General features: G+C 43.2%; 1 protein-coding gene across 2 annotated transcripts in view; it reads right to left on the bottom strand.

Annotated features, from left to right (window-relative positions):
- Positions 1-1,487: 1,487 nt before the first annotated feature.
- MAN1A2 (mannosidase alpha class 1A member 2) overlaps positions 1,488-24,669 on the bottom strand; it is a 330,855-nt gene continuing 307,673 nt past the window's right edge. For both annotated transcript variants that reach the window (XM_024217756.3, XM_024217757.2), the window contains exons 11-13: positions 20,858-21,030; positions 16,147-16,262; positions 1,488-7,567 (exon numbers count right to left, since the gene is read on the bottom strand). In XM_024217756.3, the coding sequence (XP_024073524.1) occupies positions 7,435-7,567; positions 16,147-16,262; positions 20,858-21,030 (422 nt within the window). In that variant the 3' untranslated portion in view covers positions 1,488-7,434. The remainder of the gene's footprint in view (positions 7,568-16,146; positions 16,263-20,857; positions 21,031-24,669) is intronic.

Raw genomic sequence — 24,669 nt, 5'->3', positions numbered from 1 at the left:
GATGACCTCTCGAGGTCCCTTCCAGTCCTAGAATCTATGAATCTATGCAAGTGGGGTGTATAGGGGTGGAGTGTCAGGGCAGTGACATACTGTGGTGATGGGATGGTGAATGGTGGGCTGACATAGAGATGGGCTGTCATGTCAGCAGGTGGAGTGTATTGGGGGATGGTGCTGGGGAGGTGATGTGCATGGGGTCAGGGTGTCGTGGGACTGGTGCCCAGATACAGGTTGCTATAGGGGAGGGATGACATGGTGTGTAGTGGAGGTTGGGTGCCTTAGGGCTAGAGCAAATGGCTGTTGGGTGGATGGGCAGTGCTTTGCTCTGGGGGGTGGGGTTGGATGCAGAGTGGTGGTATGCTGTGAGGGCGAGAGGTGGGGGAGGGAGGCATCAAATGCCTGGAGCTTGGATATGTGATGGTGAAGTTCTGCAGGTGTACAGTGCTGTCAGTGTAGGGTGCTGGGAGGAGGGGGTGCTGGGTCCTAAGTGGGTTGGATTAACTAAGTGGGTGCTGTGGGTGTGGGGTGAAATGCCATGTGGCTGTGCTGCGCATAGGTGGGGGTGCTTTAGAGTTGGGATGCAGAGAGATGGGTCTATGTGGATAAGGTATCATGAGGCATGGGGGGGGGTTGGGTGCCGGGGTGTGTCTGTGCCATGAGCATGGGGCTCAGCAGGGTGAGGTGTTGTGGGAATGTGGTGTGCGGCATGGGGTGCTGCAGAGATGTGGGGATGGAGTGTTGTTGGAGTGGTGTGCATGGCAGTGTGGTGCAGAGCGGTGGGTTGCTGCCCATGTGGGGTAGTATGGGGGGAAGGATGCCATGGGGTTAAGTGGAGCCTGATGAGGTATGGGATGCTAGGTTACATTGTTTAATGCTTAAAAATCACCATTTTTAAGTGCTAAATGTTACCTGCTTTTATTGTGAAGTGGAATGAAGTAGAATCCAAAATGTGTTCACTGTACTGCAGTGCACAGATTGTGGTTGTGGTTCAAGTGAAATTGTTCTGTATTTCTGCAGAGGGCGTATGGGGAAATTATTCCAATCTAGGAGGATTCCTCTGTTTCTGTTCCCTATATGCATAACATTTAAACAATAACTAAGAACTGACTTTTCTCCACATGGAGGACACATCATGGCCAGTTCATCTGCTCTTCTAGCACAATGTCAGGTCCTAGATAATTTCTTTTCTTTTCAAACATAAACATCAAAATTTAAGACATAACTGTGTAAAATGACAAGCCCAGGCTTGATTGCATCCTGAACAGACTCCAAACTTGGAAATCATCTGTTAATGGTAGCTAAGAGATGTGGGAATCTTAGTTTTGAAATAGCGGACTTTGAAGAATGTTTAACATTGGAGAGGAAGTGCCTGGCTAAACTGGTTGAGTGGAATGCTACAGCACCAGCAGGACTGCAAAATGAAAACCAGTCCACAGCCCAGTGCCTCGGCCTGTTGCTAAGAAAGGAGGATAAGAACACAGCACATGCCCTTTTTCACGTAAAGACATTCTTTATTTGATATTTTTTATATACAATATTACTTTTCATCTGTAAAAAGTACATATGCAGGGTACCAGGTTGGAGGCAGCCAGAAAGTTCCCAAATCAGAAGGTTGTCTCTTGCCCCTCTGTTATTTCAGAGGAAAAATAATCTGTGAACTTTATGCAAAGAGAGTGCGGCAGAACGACAGTGCAACTTCCACCGAGAGTGACAGGGATTAAAAACAACAGATTCTGACTGAACCAAGCCATGCAGTCTTCCCTCTAGCTTGTAGTGGTTCCCAACCTTTTGGGCAACTGTAGAGCAGTTGTAGAAGCCAGTGCTTGCCCTCCCTTATAGAACGGTACACACGTTAACCAGTAATGGAGCTCAGGTTGCTCTCAGTATGACAGCCCAATCTGCACTTTTGGTCAAAGTAATGTTTCCCAAAACATGGCAAGCGAAGGACTGGTTGAGGGTTATGGTGGGAGTGCAGTCAGACCACTCAATTGTCCTCCAGAGCATCAGCTTTTACTTCTTTATGCCTGTGGCGAAAACCTTAGAAACATGGAGTAAGGCCTGGTCTATACTAGGAAATTAGGTCAGTATAACTACATTGCTCAGGGGTGTGAAAAATCCACACCCCTGAGCGATGCAGTTAATCTGACCTAATCCCTGATGTAGACAGTGCTAGGTCGACAGGAGAATACTCCCGTTGACCCAGCTATCGCCTCTTGGGAAGGTGGAGTAACTACGCCGATGGGAGATAGTGTCTTCACTGATGCGCCACAGTAGTGCAGCTGTAGTGGCTTATGTGTAGACATACCCTAAGTGTAACTAGTGCAGAGATGTCTGCCTGAGTTGGTAGAGAGCATGAAAGGATAGCTCTGAAGTGTGAACTGCCCCATGCATTTCAATGAATGCTAATTCAGATCCCAGTGATGATGCTTTAAATGTCCACATTATTAACCATTTCACTGCTCACCACACTAGGTAGGAAAGCAGAGGAAATATCCTATGATGAAACTCTACACCAGCATTTCCAAAAGAGACAAGGGGGAGGAGCATCTGGGAGCCCAGATGGTGTATAAATTAAGATCTGTAGGCCTTTAACAACACATGGCGGGGCTCCCAGAAGAGTGTGATTGGTTTCATTTTCCAGCATTCAAAAGTTTGGAAAACACTGGTTCAGAGTGCGCACCAAGGAATGAGAAGTAGCAGGGGCAGTGCATGGAGGGTTATCATCTTTAAGGTTTGGGGCAGGGGAACCTAAACACCCTGAGCTGACTTGGGAACCACAGAACTTTCTCTGACTTTCCACTGACTTCAGGTTTGTTCTCTGGATCTCCAGAATAGCTACAATTGTATATACAAAAATCTTCAATAAGAGGTTTAAGGAGCATTTTGTGCAGTAAGTGAGCAGCTGGAATGTCATTTTAGCTTTATTCAGTAAATGGAGCAAAGCCAAGAAGAGAACTGTCAGATGTGCTTGGCACCCACAACTCCAGCTAAGTCACTGGGAATTGCAGATGTTTAGCCTCTCTGAAAATCAGGTCCAAAATGTTAAAAATAATGCCTTTGCTCCTGGTGGATCCTGGCCTACAGAGGCCTGATTGGGATGTGGATTGCACATTCGTACCTTGAGTGCACGCAAACAGAAAACAGATAGTTTGGGGATCTCCAGGGTCTTTCGCAAAGCCAGTTTGCCACAAGTGCACACTTTGTTTTCCGCTCTTGTTTCTTCCTGTAAGAACACAGGGTGCTGTAGAAATTGCCAACCAAGACAGCAGCCACTTGAATGAAAGCCAGAACTATGTGTTTGTTTGGTTAGAAGATATAGCACAAGACTTGGAGACAGCTAACACTAAAATATCACTCTGTTAAAAAAATAAGTATCTATAACTTCAGAAAAGTCTGTAAAACAGCAGCAACAGAATGAAAGTGACAATGTCCTAGTATGCCACATGTACCCAAGAGAAAACAGAGTATGAGCTCTTGGCTGCAGCTAACTCCATGCTGCAGGTCAGTATTCCAGCTCTGAAAAGGGCTGAGAAAAAGCCTACCACCTGAAGTCAGGAAAACAACATGGATGCTTCAGCATCCATGTCTGGCTATTATGGACATCCTGCTCAGAACTCACGACAGCCAAACTCATTCTGCTCTGGGGGCAGCCCAGAATGCTGCAATGCATGAAGGGTACAGCAATTAGTTCACAAAATGTATTACTCTAGAAGTAGGCAGCACATTAGTAGCTTTGAGGGAGATGGGCGATTGCATTCTAAATTGGGATATGGTAGAAACCAGCAGACCCTGGGATAACTAGACGACAGGAAGCAAATGTCCTTTATTTGGAACCTGTTGCATGTTTACACACTGGAGAAATGGCACTACTGTACATCTGACTGGAGAAAATTACAATCCCCTTGCCATGAAGTGGCTCAGGACCTAAATTCAAATACTTCTTGTGGCAGTGAATTAACCCCAGTGAGACTTACACAGGCAATTAATTTGAGTGGTGGTTCTGTAATTCAAACCAGTGGGATGGGAAAAGAGTAAACATCAGTGAGAGTTTGGTGTTTCTATTTTTGGGACTCTAGAATTTTGTCGTTGACCTTTCTCTGAAGAGACTGGCAGCCATTCCGTACTTCCACTGGCCAGGAGGAGTATGGGTTGGCTGGGGTAGAGCCTGTTACTAAAGACTCCCTGTTTTTCCTCAGTCCCCCTTCAACGCAGAGAGACTTACAGAACTAAGGCAATGAAGTGCAGGTTCAAACTGGGACTGGAAAAACTCAATTTAAACCACAAAATATTAAAATGGAAAAGCACTAGCTCTTCAATTAGTCATTAATTTCTAATTAGAAAATTATATTTTGTGGCAGTAGTAAAAAGAATCAGTTTATTTTAATTTGAAGTAAACAATTACTTGAATCAGAATTATTTACTACATTCATTACTTTGACTTTTTTCAGATTAATTTTTTTTACTAGTGCTGCAAATTACAGTAATTGAGTAATTAGTACTAAGATAAAAACTCTTGGCATTTGAGTGTTTTCCAAGCTCTCTCTCTTCCTCCTCTTAAACTGAGGTTGCAATCTGGCAACAATCATTTGGATAACATTTGTTCCTAGAGTACACCACATCAGAATTGCCATGACAAGAGGATGATTTTTTTAATCTTTAAATTAATGCCAAAGAGTAAAGGAAATTTAGCATTAAGGTGGGACTCTCATCACGGGAGTCAGTGGTTCTACCATTCTCTCTCTCCATGCATGATTCTTCGTCTGTGCATTAAGGCCACTGGCTTATGTGCTTTGCTGAATTGGGGACTAAAAGTGGAAAAACTAAATGCCACTTTAGATATACAAAATGGAACAGATTGTAGCCAGGTCACTCAGGCCAAGATGGGACACTGCATATTGGGGGACACAGTGTTCTGCAGGACACTGCTGTGCACCAAAGATGAAGATGGCCATGGAGTTCATTGTAGCGCTCAGTGGGCTGCACTTTCCTGTCTCCATCCCATCCTGGAGTTCCTGTTGTGGCAATGTTCTCATTATAGAAAGCTCATTTTCAGGGGCTTAAAACTCAGTCAAGGCAAAAAACCCCAAACCTCTCTTTAAGCTGACATGAGGGGAATGAAGTACTGAGAGCGCAGAAAGGCTCAAATAATTAAAAATGTCACAGGAATCAAAGACAAAGGTGTTTCGTGGCTGGCTGCCTAGTAATAGTACTTCCCTCTGCAGTGAACTGACATAGCTACAACAGGACTATTGTAAAGGCAGCATGTTCATCCTGCTGGTGTGAAGAGGGCAGAAGCATCTTACGATGATCTACAGCCAGCCCTTTCTCAGCTCGAGGGACAGTCACCCTGGGGAAAGAATCTTCGGAGCTGTGAAGAAGAGTAAAAAAGGAGGTGAGCAGAATCCTTTTTAGCTCTCAAGGTGCTGGGGCTGGGGGGAGAGATGATTTGCTTTTGAAGATTGAGTTTCTTTAAATAAATATAGCCCACGATGGGGTACTTTGCCCTTTTGTTGTATTTTGAGAAAACAAAATGGAGACGCCTTCAAGATCTCAAACATGTTGGAAATTTGGCGCTGAGGTGTGTGGAAATAAATGACTTACACGTAATATCCTATTCTACCCACTGAGGCATGGTAGGCAGACCCAAAGGCCAATAGCATGAATCTTATATATGCTTTTAATTGAATAAGCCATCTTCTCTAAGGTTGTTTTATTGCCAACTGACTGGAAAGGAAATGCTTAAAATATGTAACCAACAATCTGATTCCAGTCTATGCATACAATATTGATTTAAGACACTTCTCTAGTAAGCTGTCAGCGAGACAGGATGCCTGGTACAGAGCTGCCCACTTAAGCAGAAAAACTGAAAGAAAGGAAATGTTTAGAAATTAAAGCAGCAAGTGAAACTCACTTTAAACAAACCCTACTGATGTTAACAGGCGTTATTTCTGAGTGCACAGGATTCTATTCTATAGATGAGAAGAGATTCTCAGTAATGGGAGACAAGAGTCAGGACACCTATGCTGTAAGTGAAGACTGAAATGCACTACCCCCTTAACTCATACTGTTGGGCCTGAACTCAGAACAGTGGGGTTGCTTCAGCCAGCAATGTCCAGAGGAAATCATAGAAGTGTAGCACTGGAAGGGACCTCGAGAGGTCATCTAGTCCAGTCCCCTGCACTCAGGGCAGGACTATGTAATAACTAGACCAAATGTATGCAGGTAACACAGCCTTATTAACTTGAGTTATGTGGTATATTGGTGTGTAATAGATTTTACCATGTTTCCAGAGAGACTCTCATGTTGGCTTTGCATTGGGGCAGTTTATTGCCCAGATAAAACTTGTTTTAATAAACCAAATCTGAGGCAGTTTTGGTCTTTTGCCATACACCTCAAAAAAACAAGGCAAGACTTCAGATTTACAAAGCAGGATTTGTGAACATTGTCCAAATAATAAAAGCGAGAGTCAAGGAAAACCACAGGTTGCATGGACAAATGTAATGCAATGATACAAACTACTATATCTCACTTAAAGAGAACTGTGTCCCAGTGAATGTGATGCAGTCTGCCACATACACCAGGATGGGCAATTTCTGTTGTTGTTATCTTTGTGGAAGTGGCAGAAAAGGACTGATATAAGGGAGTGTGGTCTTTCGATATGACAGGATTGGTGATCAAGGGAAACAGGACACTTAGCTGTGTCTTCCATGCTCTATGTCCATATCTTGTGTGGTGAACTAACAGCACAGTGCTGCCAGTAAATTACAAAAACAAATGCTTGGTAACTGTTCTCTGGGTGTGATTGTGCTTCACAGGTCTTTGGACTTTGTTATGAAGGGGGTAAATGAAAAGGAGGCAAAGGTCTGAGAGGCACTGGGAATGGCTGCCAGTCTCGGCAAACTGATGCAGATTAGAAAAATCAGACAGGTACAGAAAAAATTTCAAATCCTGGTGCTGCTGGTGCAGTTACGTTGCTTTTTTGTTGTTGCTTTGCTCATGCCATCATCAAAATAGAAAGAAAAAACAAATGTCTTAGTCTCTAGAATACACCCCATCTGAGTAGGAGACAAGTGTGCAGTTTCTTGCAAAGGCCAGCAGCAGCAAACTCCAGCCCCTGGCCAGGAAGCCTGTGGTTCCTTTGGATGCTGGACTCTATATCTAATAACAGGCTCCACTCTGCTGTTCGGGTTCAAAGCACACAAGGTCTCTGTCCTGCAAATGCCCCAGTAGCGTGTTTTGGTCATGTATAAAAAGGAATTATTTCAGAGTTTACTTATCTACAGGTTGAAGAGCTTTGGGGGCAGAGGTTGTTTCTCACCCTGCGTCTTGACTCACATTAACCAAATGTCTGTCTCCTCTCCAGCCTAAAGTTTCAAGTGGTCCATGTAAACAAAACACAGCTGAGTGCAGTCTCTCCTCTTCTTCCTGGAGCTGTTTTTATCGATAAGCAGGATTTCCTGAAAGTGTGGTGTTGGCTAAATGTAAAACAGGCAAGGGATGAGCTTCTGTGTTAAAAACCCAGTTGTCTAAAGGCAGGAGGTCATCATTGGAGAAAAGCAGATACAGATACCTGGACATCAAAAGAGAAAAACAGGGATTTAAGGATGGCAAAAGCACAAGGTATGGAGCCTGACACTGGCCCCAGGCTGGCCTGTGCCTGCACCCTCAACAGCCAGTTGCCCCAGACTCCTCCCCGCACCAGCTACTCAAACACCTACCTATCCCTCAGCACCCACCTGCCCCCATGAATCCCCTGCCTCAAGAGCTCCATGCATCAGCAGCTCATGAACTCTATCCTCCTGGAGCCCTAGCAGCCCTCTATCCATCTACCCAGTCAAAGTCCTCCACCCAGCTATGTCCCCAGACATCCTTGAGCATCTACCCTTCCAGAGATAAAATGTTTTGTGCATCTTCATGTCTTACCGTCATCAGTGCTCAGGGCAGGCTGTGTTCACTGTGTTACATTTATCCGTATATGCAATAAATGCCATTACAGAATTTGTATGAACTGTCACATGAAGTGGCACAAGACTTGGCAGCTATGAAAACTCATCACTGCCCAATTTCTATATTCACAGACTAATTACAAAGTGCAGCCATTGAGGAGACCCTTTCACACTGTTTGGGAGTTTAAGCCTCACGTTTAGGTATGGTAAAATGAAACAGAGAGAGCTCCTACAAACCAGAAGAGTTTTTGCTTATAAAGTTATACTTTCAGGTTTTAGCAGCAAGAGACACATCTGAGAAGTAATTAAAATTAATTTTTAATATATTGAAAGCTGGAGCTAATGAGGTGAAAAGATGCATACCCTGCAAGAGATCACTTAGGAGCAGGTGAGGCAAGGTGCTCAGCCCAGGAGGATGTGCATATTTCTTTGGGGAGGATAGATCTACGTGTGCCACACAGCAAGAAAAGATTCTGGCCATTCTCTCCTTTTGCTAACTCAGTTTTGCTGCCCCTCTCTCTTAATTGCCATATTGTCCCATTTCTACAGGTCATCTCCAGAGCAGAGAGAGAATCAGCCTGTTGTGTGTGTTTTCTTCCTCGTTGTTAATTTTATTTTACTGATTCATATACAATCATTTTCTTGATTCTAAGGGCATGTCTATACAGCAAATGAAGGTGTCATTTTAGTACAGGTAGGCATACCTGCACTACCTTTAATCTAGCTAACTGGGGTAACAATAGCAGTGAAGATGTCACTGCACAGGCTCTGAATGGGCTAGCCTCCCCAATACAAGCCTGCTGGGACCTCCATACATACTCAGCTTGCCTACCTGCACTGCAAATCACACCTTCATTTGCTGTACAGACAGACCCTAAGAGCTCAAGTCCCCTGAGGAGAGGCAGCAGCTTCAATTAGATCCAACTGGAGGAGCAGTGGTTCCTAGGAAGCTGATTTCATCTGACCCATTTGCCTATGAAGCCAGAGCAGAGGACTAGAACTGAGCCTTTGGAAGCTGTATGGAGACAGGCCTGGGCAGAGTGTGGCACAACCTCCAAGGTCAGCTCCAAATGGAAACATCCTCAAGTCTTTGGGGAACTAGAAAAACTTTGAGGCAGTAAAATTCTGTTTTTCTTTATTAATAAATGGTTGGTCATTTTACCTTATTCACTTACAGAAAAAGTGTGCTAAATGTGGAGTTATTATTTAACATTTATATTGTAGTAGCAACCAGGTGAGGTCCCCATTTTTCTAGCAACTGTACAAACATATAGAAAATTAGTGTCCCACCCCAAAGAGTTTACAGCCCAACAGACAACACACAACAGTGGCTGAGACAAGTAGGTAAGGTGAGATGGGGGAGATAGGGTAACACAAATAATAGAATGTGTGCAATTCTCAGGCAATCAGGAGCAGCAATCATAATGCCACCTGCCCATTATCATGGGGGAACTCTATCCAGGGAAAAAGACCTGGGAGGGGGGGAGTCATGGTAGATAATCTGTTGAAAATGAGCTCCCAGTGATATGCTGTAGCCAAAAGAGAAAGTTAAGGGGGTGACTAGATGACAGACTATAAGTACCTACATGATGATCAGAAATTTGACAATAGATGGCTTTTCAATCTAGCTGACAAACGTATAACAAGATCCAATGGCTGGAAGTTGAAGCTAGACAAACTCAGGCTAGAAATAAGGAGCACATTTTTACCAGTGAGGGTAATTAACCACCGGAACAACTTACTAAGAATTCGCCATTAATGGAAATCTTTAAATCAAGACTGGATGTTTTTCTAACAGATCTGCTCTAGTTCAACCTGGAATTAATTCAGGGAAGTTCTATGGCCTGTGTTATACAGGAGGTCAAACTAGATGATCACGATGGTTCCTTCTGCCCTTGGAATCTATGAATCAGATTGTATTTTACTGTGTCCATTATGGAAGAGATGATTTCTGAGGAGGGAGTTGGAGGAGGGTCAGATGGTGGCTTCATGGATTTTGACTGGGAACTTTTCCACATGTAAGGAGCAGCATGGGAGAAAACACAGAAGTGTTTGTCAGAGACATGGGGAATTGGGATATCAAGGGTGGCATCAATGAGAAAGGCAAGAGCAGGGCTGGCCTTACCATGAGGCGAACTGAGGCGGCCGCCTGAAGTGCCAGTCTGTGTGTGTGTGGGGGGGGGGGCGCCACTAGGACCCAGAATATAGAAAATTGTGTCTGCTGCTGGTGAATATGTATTCTCTCTGCTCTATATGCACAGAGATGGTGGAGTGCTGTGCTGGAGGAAGGAGGGCACAAGAGACATAACAGGCAGGCAGGAGAAAAGGTGAGAAGGAATAACAGAAAGCAGTAGGAGCTGCAGGGAGAGAGAGGAGGAGGAGCCTCTTATGTACCTCTCTAGCACCCCCAGGAGCCTGGACTGATTAACACCAGCTTCTCAGGGAGCTTCCTGTTTCCGGCTGCTTCCCTGAACCCATTTGAGGAGAACAGGCAGTAAACTGAAGTAGTAAGAACCAGTTAGGCCCTTAAGACACTGATATCTTCCCTCACTCAGACCCTGCTACCAGCCTGCTTATTTGTCCCCTTCAACTGAGTATTGAGAGCCACTATAGCTGGCACAAAACAGCAGTCATGAGTGAAAGAAGAAAACACCCCTCTGGGGCAGCATTCAGAAAAAGAAAGAAAGCAAAGGAAGCTTTTCTATCTAAGCAGGAAGGAACTTTCCTGAGATACATAGACACAAATGTTCACGGTGAGCCTTCCAGCCCCAGTGAGGATGTGAGTGGTGAGGAGATGCCTGATCTTCCAGTTAGAGTGCAGGTGACCTGGCAGCTACTGCAGCATCCATATCTCCATCTCAAATGGATATAACCATGCACATTCCTGAAGAAAAAGGTAGATCAGAGAAGAGTGTGGTGGAGGCGCAAGAAACAGCTGCTGCTGAGTTTAGTTCCTTAAGTCTAGATGATCCAGGACTGTGGACCCACTTGAGCAGTAGCCTGAGGGACTTCCTTGTACTGCATGGGCCACAGCCAGTGAAAAACTTCATGTTCCCCAAAGACAATGAAAATAGAAGTTTTCATCCAACACATTATTGGTGTGAAATCACCAATGGTGACAAAATGGAGAGGCCATGGCTTATGTACTCCAAACCCCAGAATGCTGCATACTGTTTTTGTTGCAAACTCTTCCAGTCTAATGTTCCAGTCACGCTGGGTTTTACAGGAACACAGGACTGGAAAAATCTGACTAGAAATCTGGCATGCCATGAGAAGGCAGCAAATCACCAGAGAGCATTCCATAGGTGGAAAGAGCTTGAGATGAAACTAAGGTTAAAGGCCACCACAGATGATCAGCATCAAGAGAAGATTGCATCTTTACTGGCAAAATGTTCTGAAGTTGTTCATTGCCATTGTGAGAATGCTTGCTACCCAAAACCTAGCACTGCATGGCACTTCAGATCAGCTGTATGTGCCAAACAATGGAAACTTCCTTAAAATTGTGGAGCTGATGGCTGAGTTTGATGCTGTACTCCAGGAGCATCTAAGAAGAGTCACCACCCAAGAAATGTACACACACCACTACCCTGGAAAAACAATTCAAAATTAGATCATACAGTTATTGGCAACAAAAGTCAAACAGAAGATTGTGGCAGATCTGACGTCAGCAAGATATTACTCTGTTATTCTGGACTGCACACCTGACATCAGCCATACGGAACAAATGACTTTAATGGTGCATTTGGTAACAACAACAGAACCTAGTGAAAATGCCCCTGAAATGGTGACTATCAGAGAGCATTTTCTAGAATTTATTGACATTGATGATACTACAGGAGCTGGTATGACAAATGTGCTTCTTAAAAAGCTGGAAGATACGGGAATTGCGATAGCTGACATGAGAGGTCAGGGCTACGATAATGGTGCCAACATGAGAGGAAAGAACAAAGGAGTGCAGACACAGATCCGAGAGTTAAACCCTCGAGCTTTTTTTGTCCCATGCAGTTCTCAATCACTGAACTTGGTGGTCAGTGATGCAGCATCAGCTTCTAGTGAGGCTGCTGAATTTTTAAATGTAATTCAAAGCATCTATGTATTTTTCTCTGCATCAACTCATCGATGTCAAATTTTGAAGCAACATTTGGGAACATCCTCTCTGACACTGAAACCACTGAGTGCCACATGATGGGAAAGTTGAGTGGAGGCGATAAAGCCTATCAAACACCAAATTGGGAAGATAGATGATGCCACGGTTGCCATTATGGAGGATAATGCTATGACAGGAACTGTTCGTGGGAGAACAGTGGCAGAGGGAAATGGAATCACCAGAAACATACATAACTTCAAATTTCTGTGTGGCTTAGTGTTGTGGCATGACATACTGTTTGAAATAAATGTTGTAAGCAAGAGACTCCAAGGTGTTGACCTTGATATATCAGGAGCAATTGAACAACTGGACAAAGCAAAGTCATACTTACAGTCTTACCAGTCAGATGAGGGATTTCAAAACATTCTGAAGAGTGCACAGAAGTTGGCAGAGGAACTTCACACTGAAGCTATTTTCCCACCCATTCAAGAATACAAGAGTCACCAAAGAAGAAGACATTTTGATTACGAGGCACAGGATAATCCCATAAGAGACCCCAAACAACAATTCAAATTTGAATTCCTTAACCAGGTGCTAGATTGTGCAATACAGTCAATTGAAGAATGTTTCATGCAGCTCAAGGAACACAGCAGTATATTTGGGATGTTATATGATATTCCAAAACTCCTCACTATACCTGAAGAAGACCTACACCAGCAATGCAGGGCACTAGAGACAGTGTTGACACATGATGACATGCGTGATATTGATGCGAGTGATTTAGGTGATTAACTGAAAGCCCTTTCAAGATACATTTCAGCAGGATCAACTCCAAAGGCTGTTCTGGAATATATGTGCACAAATAAGATGACCACCCTCTTTCCAAATGCTTTTCTTGCTCTGCGCATACTTCTAACACTTCCTGTAACAGTTGCCAGTGGAGAACGCAGCTTCTCCAAGCTGAAGTTAATAAAAACACATCTACTCTCCACAATGACACAGGAGAGGCTGGTTGGCCTTGCAACCATCTCAATAGAGCATGAGCTGGCCCAGACTATGGACCTTCAGGAAGCAGTTCAAATCTTTGCAACCAAGAAGGCACGGAAAGCACCACTTTGATTATTCAAACAGATAAAAATGCCAGTGTTTACTATGCAGGCAAGAAAAGTTACATTTGCTGTTCAGGCGTTTGAAAGTTAAGTGTTACTTAATATTTTTGAACAAGGCATTTTAAGTTGTTAGTTCTCCTTTATTGGGGTATGTAGCAGAGCAGTACCATGAGAGGAGTAGAACAGGAAGAAGGCAGAATTGAGACCTTTCTAAGTTTTGGCCCAAGCGAGGGGGTATGGGGGTGTCATTTGAGCTCCCTGCCTCAGGTGCCAAAATGTTGCGGGCTGGCCCTGGGCAAGAGTCAACCTTACTGTAAGATAAAAGGTTGGCTAGGCAGGACAGACCTAGGTTGGGAAATGCTTTATGAGAATGCAACAAGAAGTTTGGAGTCTGATTGTAGTGGAAGAGGGTCAGCCAGAGGAAGGGGTGACAATCAGAGTGACAAGCCAGGAAGATTATTTTAGCAGCAGCATTTGAGGGGATTTGAGGGGAGTGAGGCTACAGACATTAAGGGTAAAGGAGGAGGAGATTGCAGTAGCTGAGATGTGAGATGATCTGAGCTTGGACAAGAGTTTGCGCAGTGTGGGCACAGAAGAGAGATCAGCTTTTAAAGATGTTGTGCAGGAGGGAGTGGCAAGATTTAGACAAAGTTTGGACATATGGACCAAAGGAAAGTGTTGAGTCAAAAGATGATATCAAGGCTGAATGACAGGGAGAATGGCAGTACTGTCCAATTCATAGAGAAAGGTTGGGGAGAGCTGTGGAGTGGGGAGAAGAGCAAGGGGAGAAGATGGAAGGAAGAGGGCACAAGAGGAAAAATAAAATGTATAGAAGAGGGTAGACTAGAGCCATAGGAGAGAAGTGACTGGTCATGATAAGTAATCGGTTACGTACAACAAGCAGTTACATTGTGAGTAAATGAAACAAGAAATGAGACCTATGATGATTCAATTCAGGAGTGGATAAATCCAGCAGAGAAAAGCAATGGAGGAAGGATTCAATATGTAAATAATCAGTCAGTGACATAGACAGTCAAATAGGGAGTAGTCAGTAGAATCCAGCGCAGAGGGCGCTTGAGCTGCCCAACGAGTACCGCTGAGGGAAAATGTTTCTGACAGCCATGCGCTGGGCGCACAGACTTCAATAGTGGACTGGACATGTACAATCACTCGAAGAACAATTAGTTTTTTAAAACAAATATTTAGGATTAATAGTCATTTTGCCATTATTTTTCATAACGGAAAGCTTGTGATTTTTTTCTTCAGCCTTTCTTGACAAAGGAGATGTCGCCATCTCCCATTTTTCTTGACAGGAATGGTTGAAAAAGCACTAATACATTTTTCAGGAATTTTTCAAGTTTTTTTACACTTCAACGGTTTGAAAAATGTCAAAATTTCATTAACATTTTAATCAAAAAATTCCAACCAGCTCTAAAGCTGTTTGAAAACCCAAAATGTTTGACTAAATATTTTTTGTTAATTTTTCATTGAAAATTGAATTTGACAAAAACTTTTCACAAAAATGCAATATTTAGGACAATTCTACCAACTCTAGTTCTTAATAAAAGTGAGACCAAAGGGCTGCACACAGTTAAGATGTCCTGTTCCCAATTGCATACTGCCTCCAATTGTTACCAACAGGCGTGAAACCAATCTGTCTGGACGGAAGATTATGGTCCCTTCTTGGGAGGTTGAGAGGAGCATTGTGAGGAGCAGATACACTGAGAGAGTGGACATTCGTTCTAAGTGCAGTGTGTGGCCTCGATTTCATTGAGAACAACAGGAGTAGCAGCCATTTTTAAAGCTCTCCCTGGAATTCTATAGAGTAGAACATTATTCTTCAACCTCTGCTGAAGGAGAAATTTCAGTCATGAAGAATAATGGCAAACAATGTCCATTAATCCTAAACATTTTTCAGTGGAGCCTATGCACAAGATTTCAGTGAGTTTTAACTACATAGGAAGTTTGAAGACTCTAAACTGTTCGTTTAAGACCAAACCAATCAAACCAATTAAGAGATTTAATTTTAAATTCTCTGATATTCATTCTATACTTAACAAGATGACACTTTTTTTTCATAAATATAAAAGATGCTGGCTTTAAGTGCAAAACTCAACTCAATCTTAACTATGGAGTGTTAGCAAAGCCTCCATAATACGTTGTTATCTCTATATAGATTCCTATCATGGCATCCATCACGGCAGTATCTCAGTACCATTGGTGTGTTCTAGTACAGTAGTTGCTAGGTTATTACTTGGGAAAAAAAGGTGGAGGAAGATCCATTACTTGGGACACTTAAAACCAGACTGGACGAAATACTGGAGAACAGACTGCATTACCGTTTGGAAGATGGACTAGATGTGCCCTAGTTGAACCATTTCTAGTTAACAAATTTCGACTAAACAAAAATATTTAAAGATCTCTAAAATTTGAAAACATGCTGAATCTGGCTTTGAATTAAAAGTTACCCCACTAAACAAACATTCTGCAGACATAATACAGAAAAAATATCCAATAACTGTGTGGTGGATTTTTGTACCATGCCATATTTTCCCATTCACAACCCCCCAGCTTGGTCATTGCAACATGCAGGCAGAGTAGATTCTGCAAGATCAATGTCCTGGCACTTGGTCATGTAAAACATGTTGATTCAGTGCAGCTAAAATTAAATGATCTCCTTACGAATGGAATTTGTTTAGAGGCGATAACCTCTCCTTTTCCCTGGCAGTTTGTGTTCTGACTAGAGATACAAGAAATCAAAGTGAGGTCTTAAGAACAATAAGCTCACACTTCTGTCATTGGGGGATTTTTGCTATGGTTTCTCTGGACTGGAATGGGAAAACCAGGGAACTCCAAAATAAAAACAAAAAAGAGGAAAACACCCTGTGATGATCTCGAATTTGAAGTGTTAATCCAATCTATTCTTTTAGGCACTGGGTAATCATACAGTACGTGACACTGCCCCAGGCTATTTTATGGGAATATGCATAAAGAGAAGTTTGCTTACTTCAGAGTTTCAGCAAGGAAAAAGCTCTGTTGTACATCGTCATATGCAGGAGATGAGGAATAGACATCCTTGACCCCCGAAAATCCACCACTGACTCGGCAGTACTTGTCAATAGCCTGTAGAGAGGATGTAAGAACAGAAGAGGCATATTTTACCTGTACTTTAATATTTGAAAAGATACGACAAAGCAAGGATTGACCAATACTGACCAGAGTACACAGCAACATACTCTGCTAATGGTATTGAGAATTACAGCTGAAATAATGGGGGAAGGACATTCATATCACTGGACTTTGTAGATAGGAGAGCTGGAGGAGTTTTAGAAACTTTGAGATAGTTTGTCATGGGTTCCTGCAGAAGGTTATTAAGAGGGGGCACAAGGGATTGTACGCATCACTGGGGGCTGTCTGCTGACCTGTACAGCCTCCTCCACCTCCCTTTGGACTCCCATGTGATCTCTTCCTTTCCTACTTTAACTGAATTTTGATCCCAGCTGTACTGGTCTGAGCTGTCCCAGCAGGGCTCCTGGCCTTTGAAATGGTGCAATCCAAGTCCCTGAGCACACAAATACAAAGAGGAATCATAGAATCATAGAATATCAGGATTGGAAGAGACCTCAGGAGATCATCTAGTCCATCCCCCTGCTCAAAGGAGGACCAACCTCAACTAAATCATCCCAGCCAGGGCTTTCTGTTTGTTATGCTCAACAGAAGCTGAGAGGAGTTGAAGCAGGGGAACAAATGCAGTGTAGAAACAGATGTCTCTATACACAAAGAAAATGAATTCAGACTGAATGAGCTACTCACAATCTATGCCTTAACCTTGGAGGGCTGGAAACAAAAGAGATTCTCCACTGGAAATGTGTGTTTGTGAATATCTGCAGATGCAATCAGGGAAACTAGCAGGGGAAGTTACGTGGTTTCCCCTAAAACTGTAGGACTATAGGTTAAAGTTGTCCATATCTATGACTACAAAATCCAGCAGTATCAGTCAGATAGTCAAAGTGTGTGGCTATAATAGTCTAGGACTATTATAAAGAAACTTTAATTCATCCAGACTCTTAACAATGAGGGTAGATGAGAGGGTGGGGAAGGGGAACACCAGGTCTCAGCATGACTGTGCTATCTTTAACATAGTCACCTGGCCACAATGCATGCCAGTGTCTGTACTTTCTTCAGGAAGCACCTCTATTCAAGAGGACAGCAGCCACTGAAGACTTTTGGAGGCTGGACTTGGTCATGCTGGCTGTTCCTGACAGATTTTAATTACCAACAGCTATTATAAATGCTGATAGCAACATAAATACTATAGGTTAAAAACAATACTTCGCTTTTACAAAGTATGTTACAAACATTAGCTAATTTATTCACACAGGACCACTATGCGGTAGGCATTAAATGGCAAAAAAAATCATTAATGAAGAGATAAGGTTGCCTAGTTATAGTTTGTGACTTTCCAGAACATTAAGATTAGAAAAATCCAGACTTCTGAAAACCAGGTAATACATAGTTAAGGTAAATGCCTACACAAACTTAACTTTGCCTCCTGCAAGTGGACAATAGCCACTGAGAATTATCTGCATGCACTCAGCTGCATTCCCTGTTAGGTGTAGCTGTACTGAATGGCTGGGGTAACTTGAAAGAGCAGTTATTGTGATATGAGATCTGGGAATTAATTAGAGGAGAATCACAGAGCTGTGACAGTGATATGCAGAGATCTGGGTCTGAGTCCCCTCATGTGTTATTAAAGGAAAGATGTACATGTGTACCTTGAGGTTCCAGTTGGCATCACTTCAATACATAATTGTGTAGGTTGTATCAGACTGGGAAACAAAATGGCAGATGAAATTCAATGTTGATAAATGCAAAATAATGCACATTGGGAAACAATCCCAATTATACATACAAAATGAGGGGGTATAAATTAGCTATTACCACTCAAGAAAGAGATCTTGGGAGTCACTGTGGATAGTTCCCTGAAAACATCTGCTCAGTGTGCAACGAAAGTCAAAAAAGCAAACAGAACGTTTAGAACCATTAGGAAAGGGATAGATAATAAGACAGAAAATATCATATTGCCTCTATATAAATCCATGGTACGCCCACATCTTGAATACTGTGTGCAGTTCTGGTCATCCCATCTCAAAAAAAATTATTATAATTGGAAGAAGTACAGAAAAGGGCAACAAAAATGATTAGGGGTATAGAACAGCTTCCGTATGAGGAGAGAGATTAAAAAGACTGGAACTGTTCAGCTTGGAAAAGAGACAACTAAGCGGGGATATGATAGAGGTATATAAAATCAGGAATGGTGTGGAGAAAGTGAATAAGGAAGTGTTATTTACCCCTTTACATAACACATGAACCAGGGGTCACCCAATGAAATTAATAGGCAGCAGGTTTAGAACTAAGACAAGGAAGTACTGCTTCACACAACACACAGTCAGCCCATGGTACTTATTGACAGAGAACATTGTGAAGGCCAAAAGTAGAACTGGGTTAAAAAAAGAATGATGTAAATTCCTGGAGGATAGATCCATCAATAGCTGTTTCCCAAGATGGCCAGCGACACAACCCCATGTTCTGGGTGTCCCTAAACCTCTGACTGTTAGAAGCTGGGCCTGGACAACAGGGGATGGATCTCTTGATGATTGCCCTGTCCTGTTCGCTACCTGTGAAGCATCTGGCACCGGCCACTGTCAGAAGCCAGGATATGGGGCTAGATAAACCATTGGTCTGTCCCAGTATGGCCGTTCTTACGTTCAGTAGCAGGGCACTGCGGTGGTCTTGCCCTGGGTATTGTCAGCTGTGAGGTGAGATGTAAAAGGATCTGATGACATTAAATTTTAAAAGTGTGGTATTCCGTTGGGGGAATAGGCTCAGTGCTTGAGCGCAGGGCAAATGCAGGCAGTGCCTGTCCACTACAGTGAAAAGGCAGAGTGTGAGTGTGTGTGTTATGGCGGTTGCAGGGCGTTGCTCCAAAAGGGCAGTTTGAAGGTTGTATGGGTATTTAACTTAACTCTTGTTTCCTGTTCTTCAGAAGTTTGACCTTTGCTGAACTCACCATTCTGCAAGGGCACAAGCTATCACCAGGCAACCTTAATGCTGCATTAACAAAGACTTTGCCATTTAATTTCTTAGGTTTTTTAAACGGAAAAAGAAATGTTAGTTTGTAGGAGTTAGTGGTCATTTAGACAGGTGTAATTCTCACCTAGGTTTGCAGTTGATATGCTACTGCAGCTAGGTACTAATCAAAAGACCTAGCTTTTATATAGTGCTTTTCATCAGTAGATCTTAAAGAACTTTACAATATTATCCCCACTTTTCATATGGGAAACCAAGGCACAGAGAGATGAAGTGACTTGCCAAGGTCACCCAGCAGGCCAGTGGCAGAGCTAGGAATAGTCCCAGTTCAACAGTCTTTCCACTAGGCCACACAGTTACTATGTGATTCCATTTTGCTATAGTGGAATAGGGATAATGGTCATACTTTGAAATGTTTGCAATGTGTAGTTGCTAAAAGGGCCAGTGAGAGAAATCTCGATGGTCTGTGTTCTAAAACCTTGACAATTTTATTATATAGACAAGGTGAGGGAGGTAATATCTTTTATAGGACCAACTTCTGTTGGTGAGAGAGACAAGACTTTGAGTTTACAGGTTTGACTGGTATGGGGGTTCTTGAACCCAGATTTTCTGTGTCCAATGCCATTCCCACAGATTGTTCTAAGAGGTGGAGCTTGAGCTCACATCCCACAATTTTCTGGTTTTAGTGGAGAACAAAAGCACTGCTTGGAAAGTGTGGTTCATCCAGGCAGAAAAGGCATCTGCTGTGCCCATCTTTATGCAGGATTAGTTTGTATGATGGGTAGGGATTGAAGCCCACTGTTTTTGAGTCTGCCATCTTATGATCCTATACGTGAGCAGTGGGGTCTGTTTAGAGGGTGGAAGTTGTTCAGGGAGGTCTGATTGAAGGATTTCAATCTGGACAAGGATTATTGAGTCCAAAAGTTTGAAGGTAAAGAGATGAAGATTGGTCTGGGGAATTTCAGAAGTTTAGATTAAGATAGACCATGATAGAGTTGCTAGCAGATAGGACACTGCTAGGTTCCATCTCACTGCCATGGGTGGTAAGAGGGAACTGAGGGAGAGTCGTGGCCGCCCACCCTTTATGCCTTTGTATGGGAGCCAGTGCAGCCCCAAAGGACACTGCTAGCAAAAAGAATCCAGTCACATGCATATAATGCATGTGCACCTACAGTGGGATCCACACTGACACATATTTGAAGAGCATGTGAAGAAGCTGCCCTGAAAACTGCGGGAGGAGCTCAAGGAAGAGCTTGGTATCCTCTCAGACAGAGAGGCACAGGAAAACACTGGGGGTTAAAACCTCCAAAGCTTGTCTCAGAGAAACCTTTATTGGGACTGGGATTCTACTGATTAGTATAGGGCCTGGGCGTCATGGCTACTGGGTTCTATTGCCAACTCTGCCACTCACTTGTTGTGTAACCTTGAGCAGATCACCTATCTATACATCCATTTCTCCATCTGTTATACAGGAAAGATCATAGTAATCACCACCACCAACACAACCAAACTATCTTACAGGGGCTGGTGATGGCTAATAAATTATTGTTTGGAAAGTGTTTGGGGTGAAAAGAGCTACAGAAGAACAAAGCAGAATAATTCTATTGACTGAGCCAATCAGCAGTTACCTGTGCTGCTTCCCAGCCCCACTGCCTGTATTTGGGATCATGTGTAAATCTCCACATATACCAATAGGTCTCGATCACCTCTGGTCTTAGAATGTAATATTTTTCATTCTGCCGCACTGCCACTGCCTCTAGGCCACCATCAAATTTGAACGCTTCAGGACCCAGCTTTAATGCTGCAGAGAGAAGAGAAAAGATAAGAGGAATACTTTATTACTTTCCAATCTTTGGGGGAGGGATTTATACAAAGCATGCAAATAAATCTGAAATGAAATCTAGCTTTTCTTTGAATAGTCTCATAAATATTTCCTATTGTCGAGGCTTCTAATATTTCTAATGAATAATGTATTCGATCGCTGTGTTAAATCTACTTATCTTGACAGGAGAATAGTAGTCCCCTTAGAAACTAATAAAACACTAAGAATATAACCATTTTAACACATTCAGTTATAAGGTAAAATTAAACTGAGACAGATTGGTTCTTGCTATACATAAGGAAAAGAGAAAATGGTCAGGAACATTTTTAACATTCTATTGATTTAATATGGCAGGATGGGAAAAGGCCTGAGAAGGTGAATTAGGAATCATCATCGCAGATAGTCTGTATTTCCATCTAGGCCAGTGGTGGGCAACCTGCTCCATCTATGCCTCACTTATAGAAACTGCATTACCTGAGCAGGAATGATACGGAGAGTGGTGCTGCAGTGGCCGCTGAAGCTGAGACCAGGGATCTGAAGGGAGTGCTTTCACTTTCCGGAAGAAGAGTAGAACAGGGAGTGCTGTCTACCTGCACTTGAATCAAGGCAGCACATGGAATGCAGCACACTCTTATTATAAATGAGATGGCCTCAGTGTCAATCTGGCTGGGCTTTTAATGCCTCTTTCATAAACTCTTCCAGGAGTTTGAAAAACTGCTTCTGCTCAAGGCAGGGCAAAGGAGGAAAGACAAATTAAACTGAGTATCCTGTTGGACAACATCCTTCTTCCATGCAAAGAAAGGTCTGGTATGGGGGTCCATCATGGATTTTTACTGTAGTCTAACACACTGTTCAAATCCAGATGTTTTATCTAGGTATCCAGGAGATTGAGGGGCCTCATTCTAGGCAGTGGGGCAAACAGAGAATGATTTTGGAGACACACAAGAGTGCAGAGTTAAACTATAACAGGACTGGCTCCTAAAGAGACTTTAGCCAAGTGAGGGAGCTGTGGGTATTCAACACTGTTAAAATTAGGGAACTTATTCATGTGCTTAAGTATGGATTTAGGAACCTAACTCTAGAGACTTTAGTCCTAATTTAGTCCTTTATTTTTATATATTTGTCACTATAAAACTACAGCTAGCCTAGAAACTAACTAGCTAGTGAAAAGGAAAGAAAGAGTCAGAAAACAAATGTTGCTTTCTAACCTCTAATACAGGGGTTGGCAACCTTTCAGAAGTGGTGTGCCGAGTTTTCATTTATTCACTCGAATATAAGGTTTCGCGTGCCAGTAATACATTTTAACGTTTTTAAAAGGTCTCTTTCTATAAGTCTATAATATATAACTAAACTATTGTTGTATGTAAAGTAAATAGGGTTTTTAAAATGTTTAAGAAGCTTCATTTAAAATTAAATTAAAATGCAGAGCCCCCTCGACTGGTGGCCAGGACCCGGGCAGCGTGAGTGCCATAGGTTGCCTACCCCTGCTCTAATATAAAAACTGAGGAAGAGACCCTCAGTAGTTTGTAGCTGCAGAACCAGTCCATCAGTATATAGTGTCATTTTACATTTCCTAGGAGAACAACTATCACATCCCTCCCACATTTCCTTTGTCTATTTGATTATAGCCAGTCTTGGAACGGGGCCAGTACCTGCTCTTACTTTGGCCCTACCTTGTCTGAAGTCGTATTCATGGGACTACACGCATTACTTTGCATTTGTCAGCAGTAAATTTCATCTGCCACTTTGTTGCCTAGTCCCACTGGAGATTCTCACAATTTTTTTCTAGCCTTAACTATCTTGAATTATTTTGTATCACCTGTAAATTTGGCACCCATTATTCACTCTTTTTCCAATGGAGTTTAAATATATTAAACAACACTAATCCTGATCCTGACATTAGAGACGTCTTTATTTTGTTGAAACTTGCACATCCCGCCTTTCGCCTCCTACTGCATTCCCCTTCAAATAAGTTGTCTCTGCTCAGCTGCTGACCCAGGTGAATATATTTGTCAACTGCCTCAATTTCTTTCCTGTTTACCGTGATGATTCCTTCTGCACAATGCTCATTCCGCATCCACTTTGACTACATCACCCCATGCAAAAATGGACAAACACAAAAAAGTGGGATGGGACATCAGAAGTGAAAATGTCTGAGGCCTGGTCTACACTATGAGTTTAATTTGAATTTAGCAGCATTAAATCGAATTAACCCTGCACCCGTCCACACAACGAAGCCCTTTATTTCGATATAAAGGGCTCTTAATATCGATATCTGTACTCCTCCCCGACGAGGGGAGTAGCACTGAAATCGGTATTGCCATTTCAAATTAGGGTTAGTGTGGCTGCAATTCGAAGGTATTGGCCTCCGGGAGCTATCCCACAGTGCACCATTGTGACCACTCTGGACAGCAATCTGAACTCGGATGCACTGGCCAGGTAGACAGGAAAAGCCCCGCGAACTTTTGAATTTTATTTCCTGTTTGCCCAGCGTGGAGAGCACAGGTGACCATGCAGAGCTCATCAGCACAGGTAACCATGCAGTCTGAGAATCGAAAAAGAGCACCAGCATGGACGGTACGGGAGGTACGGGATCTGATCTCTATATGGGGAGAGGATTCAGTGCTAGCAGAACTACGTTCCAAAAGACGAAATGCCAAAACTTTTGAAAAAATCTCCAAGGGCATGATGGAGAGAGGCCACAACAGGGACTCATATCAGTGCCGCGTGAAAGTTAAGGAGCTCAGACAAGCCTATCAAAAAACCAAGGAGGCAAACGGTCGCTCCGGGTCAGAGCCGCAGACATACTGCTTCTACGCTGAGCTGCATGCAATTCTAGGGGGGGCTGCCACCACTACCCCACCTCTCACCGTGGATTCCGAGGCGGGGGTAATCTCAGCCACACCTGAGGATTCTGCGGATGGGGAAGAGGAGGAGGAGGAGGAGGAGGACAAGCTGGCGGAGAGCACACAGCACTCCGTTCTCCCCAACAGCCAGGATCTTTTTCTCAGCCTAAGTGAAGTACCCTCCCACCCCTCCCTAGGCAGTATCCAAGACCATGACCCCATGGAAGGGACCTCAGATGAGTTTGCCTTTTAAAATATAAAACATGGTTTAAAAGCAAGCATTTTTTAATGATTAATTTGCCCTGAGGACTTGGGATGCATTCGCGGCCAGTACAGCTACTGGAAAAGTCTGTTAACGTGTCTGGGGATGGAGCGGAAATCCTCCAGGGACATCTCCATGAAGCTCTCCTGGAGGTACTCCAAAAGCCTTTCCACAAGGTTTCTGGGCAGTGCAGACTTACTCCGTCCTCCATGGTAGGACACTTTACCACACCATGCTAGTAGCAAGTAATCTGGTATCATTGCATGACAAAGCCTGGCAGCGTATGGTCCCAGTGTTTGCTGGCATTCAAGCAACATCCGTTCTTTATCTCGCTGTGTAATCCTCAGGAGAGTGATATCACTCATGGTAACCTGATTGAAATACGGGAATTTAATTAAGGGGACAGAGGTGGCCATTCCTACTGGGCTGTTTGCCTGTGGCTGAAAATAAATCCTTCCCTGTAGTTAGCCAAGCCGGGGGGGCGGGGGGGGGGCGTGTAAATTGGCGCTG

This window comes from Terrapene carolina, unplaced genomic scaffold (genome assembly GCF_002925995.2).
Source record: "Terrapene carolina triunguis isolate 2854851 unplaced genomic scaffold, T_m_triunguis-2.0 Scaffold242, whole genome shotgun sequence".
NCBI lineage: Eukaryota > Metazoa > Chordata > Testudines > Emydidae > Terrapene > Terrapene triunguis.
The sequence above is the reverse complement of the archived record's forward strand: the minus strand, read 5'-3'. Positions and strand labels throughout refer to the sequence as shown.